At 35.2% G+C, this 13308-nt stretch overlaps 1 protein-coding gene across 6 annotated transcripts in view; it reads right to left on the bottom strand.

Annotated features, from left to right (window-relative positions):
* Positions 1-1366: 1366 nt before the first annotated feature.
* Positions 1367-13308, bottom strand: part of CCDC171 (coiled-coil domain containing 171) — a 398768-nt gene continuing 386826 nt past the window's right edge. For all 6 annotated transcript variants that reach the window (XM_007969189.3, XM_073021619.1, XM_007969191.3 and 3 more), the window contains one exon: positions 1367-3797. In XM_007969189.3, the coding sequence (XP_007967380.2) occupies positions 3570-3797 (228 nt within the window). In that variant the 3' untranslated portion in view covers positions 1367-3569. The remainder of the gene's footprint in view (positions 3798-13308) is intronic.

Here is a 13308-nt window from a genome sequence, read left to right as displayed (position 1 = left end):
ACTGGTCAGGACAATTAAAAAAAATTCTTTTTTCTCTTTAAAAAGTGTTAATTATTTCTGGAAGGCTGGACTGGCAGTGTTTCAAAATAATGTGGGCTTTGGAACTGCAGCTCTAGGCTTACTAATTCCTAGGTTATGTATGATCTTTGGTAGCCAGATGCTTAACATTTTTGATCCTCAGTTATTCATGTCTAAAATGGGGATGCAAATACCCATGCTAGAGGTTTGTTGTGAGATCATTAGTTTTGCTATAATAACTGGCATAAAACAGTTGCTCGGTAAATATTAACTATCTTCCACCTTTTATATTAGAAAACTTTTCTGTAAAAAGTGCACAGTGAGGGCACAGTGGTACGTATCTGTAGTCCCTAGTACTCAGGAGGCTGAGGTGGGAGGATCACTTGAGCCCAGGAGTTCAAGACCGGCCTGGGCAACACTGCGAGAGCCCATCTCTTAAAAAAAGAATAAGTGCACAGTGAAGTAGGATCAACCTACTATTGTTCGGTGTGGTCTACAGAATGAGTTTAGACAACTGGTAAATAAAGTAACATGGAACTAGTAATAATCTCATTAAACATTCAATAATAGCATATATCGTAAATGTGAAATAGGAAATAGAGTTGCTAAGTTTAATAAGAGTCAGATATTTGGTAAATTAAAGTGATCATTCTATTTAAAAGGTTATTTATTTATGTCATTAAAGTATCACTGAACTGGCAATTTTTGCAATCTTAAACCTCTTTGTTTTTATATTACATCATTTCAAAATACATGTATTAAAAATGTTGGCAACTCCTCAACATGTAAGTGTGACTCAGGTATCAGAACAATAACTTTAAGAATTAATAGCGATGGGTATTATAGGTGTTTTTCTAGATCACAGAAGGTCAGTAAGAAAATCCACATTCTGAAGTGTAAAGTAAAATTTCCTTTCCTCTACGAAAATATTTGAAGTCATTCTCCTGAGATATGTCTACTCTATACATCATTCTTTAAAAGATAAAGAAGCTGATAGAGCAACTGTCCTTGCCAACACAACAGAGATCTCAAATATGCAGCAATTGGTCACTAAGGTGCTTAGAAGCAGTCTAGAGTTTCTCAGATCTCCATAGGATATGTCATTAAATCTTCTCCTCCTGCTGGGTCTGACTTCTGGGAAAAAAGCATATGGTATAAATATTACTATATTTGGTAGTGAATACTAATGATCGCTCAGGAGGTTCATCCTTCAGTTTCTATGGCCTTTAGCATCTAGTTGCTTATAAATGTGACATGCTTTGATTTGATTTAATCATAATTTATGAATTTTGAATTTATGGTTCAGAATTCACGGTACAAAATGTACCTGTAAAGTCAGATACTCATATATATGAAGACACATACACATTTATTTTTGGAGTTATCCCATTAACAGATTATAAATTTAAGGCAAGAAGACCAAGGCCTTTCCAAGGCACATTTTACAAAAGTGTTGTTCCTCTAAAATCAGTAGGATCTGAAAACAGATTCAACACAAACATACACACACACAAACACTTAGACATAGAGGTTACATATAGTAACATTGTTTTTCTCTAGTGAGAATTGTAAGCTTAATGATATCACATGAACTAAAAAATTGTCTATCAATTTCTAAATGAACAATATCCTAATCATTGTGTGGAACAGCAGAGAAAGGTGTTCTGAAAAGTGCAGAAATTATACGATCTGTATAAAAAAAATAAATAGCACTTTCCATGTTATAGTAAATTTGCAAGTTGAATTTCATACAGGTCATGTTACACAGGTCATATTAAAAATAATTCCAAGGAAAGAATTAAGAGAAATTTGGTTAAAGATATAATTTTACTCCACATAAGCTTTCTAAAATTTTATATAAAGCTAATTATAGTGGTTCGGTATTACAAGAATAGGATGTGTTACATAATACGACAGTAATACTGCTGTGTTCCCTCAGATGGCATAAATCACTTGGCTAATTTGGCTACTAACAAATAGTTAGTATAAAATCTTATTTACCAAGGCCAATAAAAAAATTCTCAGCAGTTGGGTATATTTGAATCAAATGTCACTGTAAAGATAAGACAAAAAAACTTCCGTAATACATACTGTTATATTCTAATGTATCTATAATGAAAGATTCCATAATGAAAAATAATATAAAAAATAGATTCTGTATCAAAACTCTTTGTCAAAAGCTATAGTTCATATCAGAAGTTAATAGCACTAGGGAGTTAAATGATTAATACAAAAACAAATTCTTACTACAAATATTCTTTTGTTCTTCACTTACCATGATGCAAACTGCAAGGGTTTAACCTTTAAGGGTTAAAGAGTTTAATCAATGTCAATGTCTGATCTTCTGAAGGCGATAAAGAACAGTCTGTCTAGCGATACCCAACAGAACATCACTTTGTCAAGCCACAAAGCACCCAAAAGCTTGTCAAGTAAGTTACCAGAAACCTCTTTGTGGTTAGAACTCAGCTCCTTCCTGCTTGACCTATTATTTGATATTTGACCACTTGGTTGCAAGACACTTGCTCTTTCTAGCTGAAATGTCACTGGGGCATCTTGTCAGCTCCCCGACATCTCGGCCTGACATACAATTTTACTTTTGTGTGCTACAAGGCAGAAAATGCAGGGCAATGGCCTTGTTTTAAATTCTGTCAGCATCAAAGATGGGCGTCACTCTTGGGTCCTACCAACAACAAAAACAAAAAAGGAGCCTATTTTGAAGGTCAAAACAGCCATTACCTTGAAGTTTTTCGCTTATACTAAATGTATTACCTGCTATTCTGGTGTGGGAACTGTCCTTATGAAGTGCCTAAACATACCACAGAAATCCTCCAGCACAATTGCTCTACTTTCTTATCAAATGCAGACTTGCTAAAAGAATGAGTTTTCAATGCCTTCAGGGACCAGATTCAGCAGTTAACTTAACTTGTTCAAATGGGCAAGTGGTATCATGTAGCTTTACAAGGAGCAACCTGACCTTCTCACATTGACCAGGAGTGACATTATTGTGCAGGAGGAGAAGCAGTCACATCATTTCTGTTTTGCACAACCTGCTTAAAGTTTGCAACTAAATGCTTGTCTTCAGTTGAGCTGACAAGAGAGAAGAGGGGGCTCAGTGAACCATGGCCGGGCTGCCATGAAATGACAGGAATCATTGGCATACATTTCAAATAGCTCTCTCAATCCTATTAAAGCATTGCAGTCCTGCTTTAAAATAGACAAGTATGAAACAACTTTGATAGATAGAGACTAAAATGGCTTATTGATTTTTTTAAGTCTGAGGAAAATTACCCAAAATGTGTCATTCCTTAACATTTAAAAATATGTTACATAAAAATGAGCAACTGTGATAATAAATAAAACTTGGAGAGAAAAAAGTTGGCTATTTTCTTATTCAAGGAGACAGAGCTACCAGAATACATCAAGATATCGCACAAATTTTTTAAATCCACCGCCACTTCTGCTGAAACAAAAGTCAACTGATAAGAAAATTCCCATTCAAAACAATTTTAATTGTACTGTTAACTCTTCCTCCATTTTTAAATTTCATGAAGTCATAATCCAATCTGAGTTGGTCTGTTGGCATTAGCAGACATAGTCACTGGAGAGGAGTGAGATGATGTCAGAGCATGGGGAACAGTATTTATAAATGTCTCCTTTAAGAAAGTGTAAGTTGTATCAAGTTCAGCTTTCAATGGTAAGAAATCCCCAATACCAGTTGTGTCAGCAGGAAGAGGAGCTCTTGAAGGAATGGAGAGATTTGAATGGTCTCGTGATCCTATCTGTGACATACAAAAGAAAAAAATAATAAGCATAGAGTTGAAAACTCTCAAACAGACCCTAAAACCATAAACAGGCAAGTAGACTAATAATCATTAAAATACAAAATGAGATGGAAATTACTATTTCAATAATCTATATGAGAATATATAAATAGTAAATTTTTTTCCAAGTGTGACTGAATCCCTTATTTGCTCTTTTATGACTTTTCTAGACAACAGGAATTTATCTAAACACTAAATCTTTGTGTAAAACTCTTTATAAAGTTATCATGTCAAAGAGTCAATACAATCAGGGATTTTTACCTTGACTTCACAGGCAATTTACAGAAACCGATGCTAATAGCATTTATTTAATTATGCTATATAATAAGTGCCATATAATATGGAAGATTAGATTGCTTAGAAAATAAACTATGAGTATTTATGTTTTTTAAACCTATCTGTTTTACTTACTTGACAAAAGTAGCACAAAGAAAAATAAGCCAATCCCAGTGACCTCTAGAAAATGGCATATTAAGATACAAAATTCTACTGAGAACTCTTTGGGTTTACTTTAATAATAATGCCACCACCCTGTTTTTTCTTTCAGCTTTATTACTTTAGGTTTGGGGGTACATGTGCAGATTTGTTACATGGGTAATTACTGATTTAAGTCACTGAGGTATGGTGTACAAATGATCCCATCAGCCAGGTGGTGAGCACAGTCCCCGAGAGGTAGTTCTTCAACCCTCTCCCACTCTCATAGTCCCTGGTGCTCAGTGTCTATTGTTTCCATCTTTATGTCCATGATACCACCGTGTTTTGATAAAGACTATTATAAGTATTTAGAAATCATGTGTCAAAATAAGGGAATGAATAATTTGTCATATATTTGAGAACACTGATGGTATCCAGAAACTGTTGGAAATTAAACTTAAGAATGCCACACAGTCATGAAATACTGGACAACAGAATTAACATTTTGATAAAGCTACTCATTTAAGCCTTAAGTGACATCAGTATCCGGTAGTTAATATTTAACATGAAGAAGTCTTAGCAGTAAAGCAGGTAAGCATTATTTTATGACATTTAAAGATGGCAGGAAAATAGTGATCAATTGTATGACATAATTTTCCAGATTCCCACAAAATAAATGCTGCTGAAATAACAAGTCTGATTATAAGTATCTCCACTAAAAATCATACTCTATATTGCAAGGTTTTTTTAAACTTTCTAGTAGATCCCCTTACAGTTTTGATAACAAAATAATGTAAACTATAAGGTCTACTTTATTATGTCATGTTATACAAAACTGTTTCTACATGTAAAAACAAGAGGGAAGCTATCACTGGCTTTAGGAAAGTATTAGAAATTCAACTGTTGTATGTGTTACCATTTTTGTGGATTTTTTTAAAACTACAACTGGAGAAAAAATCAATATCTGCATCTAACACCTAGGTCAGCAATTTTCTTTGATCTTTGTTCTTTTGATTTCTTGATACTCTACTGCAGGCCTATAGCTGACGGAAATCATCTCTTTTTATACTGGAAGTTAGGAAACACCTAAAATGGTCACTTGAAATAGCTCTACTAAGGACAAGGTTTCCCAATGGAAGGAAAACAACTTCCAAAATCATGTGTTGACCCTGATTCGTAGTATTAATGAGGTTTTGCTTGCAGAACCTTAATGCTGGGCCTGATCATCTCAGTTCAGAACCTGAACAGAGGCATCTCATTACATCAGAGGCTAGAGGTGCACACAGCTGCGTTTTTACTGCTGCTACAATCATTTTTTAGCAGTGTCATTACTGGATTGACTTTGTAGCTATAAACATTACAGTGCCATCTACTAAGTTCTCATTCTGCCAGGCCTGGGGGTTAGGGGAATGCTGGAAGAGCAGGAAATGCTGGGGCCTGATTTTCTTCTTAATAAACATAGTTATAGCCATAGTATTCTCTATTATAATAGATACTGTCAGAAAAGACTTCAAAAGTTTTTTTTGATATATTTTTGTACTTCAAGTTCTGGTCTAAGAAAACTATGTATGGAAAATAGAGTGGTGTGCAGAATCAGTCCAAGGAAGGTCAGATATCTGCTGGGGGTATTTTCTTCTTGATGTTTAGAGAAAGGTGACTATGCCAAATTGACCAACCATTCCTGTTATGACAATATTAGTGATATGCATAATTTACTCAAACGTATATGCTGTACTTAAAGTTTACCTTTTTGATCTTGTGAATCCATCAACCTAACACATTACAAAGTTAGGAAGGCAGTCCTTTAGGGAAAGTCTCTACTAACTGCTCATTTCTCTTTAATATTCTACAGATCTTGGTACCCTACAAAGAGGTCCCTCTTTTGCCTTTTCTCATCCTACTTTTTCTAATATGTCTACTTTCCACTACATTGTCTGAAAGCACCCTTTCATCTAATATAACATTTTTGACTAAATAACCTTGAAATGGGGTGTTATTTCCCTAGTATTTCAAATTAGTCTCACTTTTTGCACACTATTTTCTGACCTTATGTCCTAAACATGTAAAATAATCTAAAAATCTCCAGAGATGAAAAAAAAAAGAGACAGAGAGAGAGAGAGAGATATCCTTTAAGTCTTATATTCCCCAAAAGTATAGTCTCTAGAAAGTAAACAGAGTTACTTTTGTATAAAGGAAAACAAATGACTGCTTTTGCTACTGGGATCATCTGCTGTACTGCTAGAAAAAAAACCTTTTTTCATGAAATGAGGTAAAGTCTGATTTTAAGTCACTTAAGAGCTTAAAAAAAAGTCGCCGGTTGGAGGCGGTGGCTCATGCCTGTAATCCCAGCACTTTGGGAGGCTGAGGCAGGTGGATCACCTGAGGTCCGGAGTTGGAGACCAGACTGGCCAACATGGTGAAACCTCGCCTCTGCTAAAAATACAAAAATTAGCTGGGCGTGCGCCTGTAATCCCAGCTATTTGGGAGGCTGAGGCAGGGGAATTGCTTGAACCCGGAGGCGGAGGTTGCAGTGAGCCAAGATCGTGCCACTGCACACTGCACTCCAGCCTGGGCAACAGAGCAAGACTCTGTCTCAAACAACAACAACAACAAAAAAGCCAGCAACAATTCTGGTGAAACTTTGATTTGAGAATGTGATGTTAAAATAACAAGTAAATATGAACTGTTTTTCTTGTCATAAATATCCAGAATAATATCCAGAAATACATAATACTTTTGTACTATTTTAATGTAACAGAGAGAGTAAAGGACAGTTAAATAACTTTTTGTCAGAGAACATTAAAAGTTAGTGTGCACCACCTCATCTTGTATTTTAAATCTGTAAAGCCCGTGGTCATATAAACTACTTTTAAAACCACTGAGGTGTTCTGCCTCTTACGTAAATCTAAATGTAGGCAGTTTTTCAAAAGGAAATTAGGTGCCTGAAATAAAAGCTAGGTGTCATGTGAATCTTTATGGAAGCACTTTTATTTACTCAATAAGCTATAAATGATTCTATTTGAACTGCTATAGTCCATCAGCTAAATACATATTCACAATACAAAATGTGTCTACTAAATTTCTACATTTTAAAAATCTTATGAAATATAGTAATTGGACACATCCAATAGCCATTTTTCAAGGCTTTAATATCTTAATTTTCCACAAATGTTTTTCAAACATAAATAAATAAATAAAGCATTAGTCTAATAATAAAATAACCACCCAATAAATTGTCTGTAAGTCAAAGTCTTTTTGCCGACCAAGGCTTCTGAAACTAAGCCATTTGTCTCCTGTGTAACATTTATGATCAAGTTAAATCTTCTAGAATTTAGTATTATAAAAAGTGAGGAAAAATGTGATTTAGTAAGCCTTAGTAGTATTGCATGGAGATTATGCTAAGCACATAGTGTGGTGAAAAGAATACCAGACTGAAGATCAGCGGACTCTAGCTTCTCCTCACAGCTCTTTTACAACCCAACTGGGTCATTTGGGGCAGGTAAATTAGTCCATCCAAATGAGGGGCTGGACTCTTTCCAGCTTTGAAATTCTACAGGTCTGCCATAATTCCACATGTGAGAGCATATACTATATAAACCCTAACTTTTTTGAGGGACATTAACCCAGAAATCAGTTTCCTGAATATAATACTTGAGAGGATGTAGATTTACCATTCTTAAGGGGAAAGAATACATATTGCACATTGCACATTGCTCTAAAATAAAGCCAAACAGATAACAAGATTAGCCACAATAACGATGATGTGGCTTCATTCAATTCGATTCTATAGTACTCTTTTTATTACTTCAAACTCCATGATGATGTTTTAAGCCCTGTAAATTATTGACTGCTTTTAGGTAGTCTGCACAGCTCCACATAAACAGACGAAGAAATCAAAGCACCCACCAGAGGGTGTTACAGTGAGGCCCCCTTGCCATTTCTACTTTGGTTCCTAACGTGCTCTTACCACCAGAGTCTCAATACTCAGTGTCACAAAGTTTTCTTTCTTCTAAATACTTCAGGTTAGTTAGCCAAATTCTACCTGTCAATTTTCCAGTTGTCATGCTGGCCTCATAGGACACTTAGTTTACACAGTCAGAGTTGGCAAAAATCACATAGTTTTCTCTTGTGGAATACTCAATTTTATATCTGAGATACATACACATAAAAAACCATGCATTCACCTTATAAATATATACACACACATATACTTGATATATGTATCATATAAATATATATATACACACACACAGACACACATCTGCTATCATGCCATCCAGTATTTATCTCTCATACAGTAGTTACCAGTTCTAACTTTTAGCTACCAATAACAAGCTTGTAGGAATATTTTATGCATTCTTCTCCCTGTAAGTCATTAAACCTTAGTACAGACTAGTTTTACTATCTTACTGACATCAAGGCATAGGAAGAAATGTGAGTTAATGGAAAAATGCAAAGAAGTTGCATTAGGAAACACCCTAAGAGCCCAGCATGCCTAGAGATCTAAAAAGGACAATCACAGAGGTAGAAACAAATCAGAAGAAAGGGGTAGAATGTATTAACAGGAAACTTGATTCACATCACAACAGCTCTGTCCTCAGGCAGACACTCAGCATTCTATCTGGTTCTAACTCAGCCTTGGCTACTTTTTTGATGCGGAATATTGATTGAATCAATGGTTTTGATTCTTCATGCTTCCCTATAACCATGCCCTTGCTCTTGGCTTCCCTGTCCAGCCTCATCTACCATTTCCTCACTTGTACTGTGCAAGCCAGGTACATGGAACTTGTGAGTCCCTAATTAGGACATTCCATAGTTCACATCGCCCTCCAGTCTGTCCACTTCTGCTCTTTGTTGGGTGAGTCCTCCACGTTTCAAACTCTGGCCAAGGTCTGCCTCTTTCATGAGGCTTTTCTGGATCCTCTTTCCATCCTTCCCCAACTACAGCTAACTGTAACATCCAGTCTCATTTTTACATTCCTTCATGAGAATTTATTTTACTATTTTTTCACTTATTTGTATATCCTTATATTTCCCCTATAAAACTACGAGCACTTAGTGTGATGGAATCATGACTTTGTACCCCTAGCACTTAGCAGAATATCTGGGACTAAATAAGATTCCTAAATGATGAATAAGTGAATGAACAAATGACTTATATTATTACTTCATGGTCTTGGTGTTTTATTGTTATTTCACACATATACAGATTATGTCACAATTAGATTTAGCAAAGAATAATGGAAAGAATATGGGCTTTGAAAGTGGAAAGAACTAAGGTTCTAAACTTCATTCTGCCATTTACTAATTATGCGATCCTTGACAAGTTACTTAACCTGTGTGAGCTTGTATCCTTATCTGTAAAGGAGGAAGACTAATTCCTCACAGGGCTGTTATGAGGATTAAATGGAAATATACACAAAAATGTATAGCACAGAGTAGCTCCTCTTCTTCACTTCTCTTTTTTACTCTTCTCAAATGATATAAATTCTAACTTTACAATTATAGTCAACATGTATTGAGCATGTCAGGCACTGTGCTAGATTTCGTTTTACAGGCAGTATCTGAATTCTCACAGTGACTCAATCAGAAAGCACTACAATTATCTTCATTCTACGGTTGAAGAGACTAGGGCTCAGAAGAGCAGAATACATTGCCACAGGTTGCACAGCTTGCTAATGGTAGAAAGGGATGTGAATCTTGATTCCTCTGACTCTCCTATTCATATGCTTGACCACTACCTTACCATGTCGCCCAAAGAAGATATAGCCTAGCCTCAGGCTTATTTTATATCTAGAGGCATTTCATCAACAAAATAAGGGCTCAACAAACCTCTCTGAAAATGGAAAATAAAAGTACATAGATTGTGTTAGAGGCTAAAATAAATGTTTATATTTATTTTATTGTGGTCCAACATTTGAATGCCTGTGGTACTTACTGGAGTAAATACATACATCTCATAGAACTTACACAAAAATGAAAGTTATAGCCCTTTCATCAAAGGAACTTATGTGTTGTTATATTCAGAGACAAAATGAGGCACTGAGGTTTTAAATTACACTAGAATATTTAAGGCCAAGCGTGGTGGCTCATGCCTGTAATCCCAGCACTTTGGGAGGCTGAGGCTGGCAGATCATCTGAAGTCAGGAGTTTGAGACAAGCCTGACCAACATGGTGAAAACCTATCGCTGCTTAAAAATACAAAAAATTAGCCAGGCATGCTGGTGGGTGCCTGTAATCCCAGCTACCCGGGAGGCTGAGGCAGGAGAATCGCTTGAACCCGGGAGGCAGAGGTTGCAGTGAGCTGAGATCGTGCCATTGCACTCCAGCCTGGGTGACAAGAGTGAGACTCTGTCTCAAAAAATAATTAATTAATTAAATTACACTAGAACATTTAAACTTTAATTTTAAATTACTTCAAGATATCTTGTGCCTGACAAAACAGTAAGTCCTATTTTCTTCTCCAGGATGTTTAAATTTCCTGATGTGGTTGAGGTTGGAAAAGGAGTTGAAGAATTCTCCCAAGAGGCTTTTGTTCTTTCTTTTCCTAGTATTCTTCATACCCTTGTGCTTGCAGTCTGTTGCAGACCTGATAATCCTGACACAACTGATGGTAGAGAGTGCCAGAAATGGCCAGAAAACACAAAGGAAGCATCTTCCCCTCTGTCTTAGAAACATACACTCCCAAACAATTCAGAGAGAATTGAAAATGTAAATAAGTTTATGCACTCAAATATAGGAAAAGATACAAAAACCAAATAAATAAAAGCAAGCATACCATATAGAAAAATGCTACTGAAAGTCTGAAATGACAAACTGGTGAAAATATGTGGAACACATAGAAATCCCATACAAGTAACTTTCTTAATTTACAAAAGGTTCATGCAGATCAATTGAAATAATGTAATTAGAAAATAGGCTGAGGGTAGCATATTTATTAAGACTGAGTTCAGTTGTAAGAGAAAACTCTAAATGCTATTGGCTTAAATAAAAGTTTATTTCCCTCTGATAGGGCTATATAAAGTTATCAAGAATCCAGGCTGCTTCTATCTTGGACTCCATAGTTCAGTACATGGCTTTTAACTCATGATCAAAAATGGCTGCTCAAGTTCTAGTTAGTATGTCTGCATTCTAGCCAGAAGAAAGGAGGATGGAACAAAGAAGGAGGCACTGCTTCCGTTTACAGACACTTCCTAAAATTGCACAATTTTACTTACATTCCATTGACTAGAACTTAGGTGACATAACTAATTTAGCTTTCAGAGAGTCTGAGAAATGTAGTTTGTTAGTCTGTTTGTTTGTTTCCTGAGCAGCCCAGGTAACATTCAGAGGCTCTATTACTAAGAAAGAGAGAGAAAACAGATATCAGGAAACCACTGCCAGGCTCTGCCTCATGTACAAACTGGATGTCTGATGGGGGAGAGAGTAGTATAACAACCAAAAAACATATGAAAAGGTGCTAAACTTTATTCATAAGTAAAGAACTATAATACAACACATCCCAATTAAAGATTACTTTTCATATATCAAATGGGCAAAAACTTAGATGTCTGATGATCTCCACTGTTGAGAAGAGGAAATCCGGCAAATTTTTGCCATGTAGTTAGGGATGCAAGCTCGTGCAACGTTTCTGGAAGACAAAAATTTAAAGGTCCTTCAACCTAGCAATTCCACTGCTAGGCATTTCTTCTATGGCTACACTCAAAAGAGTTCACCAAGGTGAGCATATGTTCACTGAAGCATTTTTAGATAGATATATAAAACATTTTAAAAATAAAGCCGGAGGTCCATCAACAGAAGGTTATTTAAGTGAAGTATGACACAAACATATAATACAACTATTTTAAAAATGAGGTAAATATGTAAAGGCTGATAGAGAAATATATCCAAGTGAAAAAAAAGTTCAAAATGTATACATGTGTTTATGTGTGTATATATACATATATAAAAATAGTAATATATATTTTAAAATAAGCATAAACACACACATGCATATCTATCTATTTTTTCTGGAAAAAAGAATCACAAGAAATCAAAAGAAACGTAATAATCTTTGGAAAAAAGAACTAAATTGGAGTTTGGGTAGAAAAAAAAGATTTGAAAGGTTAAATTTAACCATTGAAAGGTTAAATTTTTCTTTCCATGATTTTTTAGCTTTAAAATTATTTGAATCATGAGAGAAGGTTATGAACTGGCAGTTCACACAAGCAAAAATACATCTGGGTAACAAATAAACGGGGAAAAATGTAATCCCCACAAGTAATCAAAAATGGAAAATAAGACACATATTGCCGATAAAAATTAAAAGTTAAAAATTACACTAAATGTTAGTGAAAGCACTGTGAAGCAAGCATTCATAAATTGCTAGTAACTGTATAAATTGTTAGAACCACTGGATCTATAATTGGGCAACTGTCTTAAATGGTTAATGCCATTTGATCTAACAATTGCATTTATGATTAGGTTCTTTATATTAATAATAACAGATAAAAATTAGAAATACTCTCATATTCAACCAGAAGCATAGTTAAGTAGGCTATAGCTACATGGTGGAAAACTATGTAGCTATAAAATTTACAGTTATAAACTTTTGGATAATGTGGACAAATGTTCAGGTCCAACCAAAGGTCAGACCTTTGTAAAGAGCTAGACAGTAAGAATTTCACGCTTTGTAGGCTATATGTTTTCTGTTACAAGCATTAGATACTGCTGTTGTAACACACAAGCAGCCATCGAGGATATGTAAATGAATTAGCATGGCTGTGTTTCAATATAACTTTATTTATGGACAGTGAAATCTGAATTTCACATAAATTTTATGTGTCATGATATGTTATTATTCTTTTGCTTTTTTCCCATAACTATTTAAAATATTAAAACCATTCTTAGCTCACAGGCCATACAAAAACAGGTGGCATGTAGATTTGCTGACCCTAGGGCTAGACTACATTGTGAAAAAGCAGTACACAAAATTACATATGGTGCTTGTTTTGTGGCATTGGAATTGTTGGGATTTTTTTCTCTATTCTCTGAGTTAGGATTAGGATTTGTATTT

The sequence above is a fragment of the Chlorocebus sabaeus genome, chromosome 12, assembly GCF_047675955.1.
Source record: "Chlorocebus sabaeus isolate Y175 chromosome 12, mChlSab1.0.hap1, whole genome shotgun sequence".
Classification (NCBI taxonomy): domain Eukaryota; kingdom Metazoa; phylum Chordata; class Mammalia; order Primates; family Cercopithecidae; genus Chlorocebus; species Chlorocebus sabaeus.
Note: the sequence above shows the minus strand (reverse complement) of the source record. Positions and strands in the feature narration are given on the sequence as shown.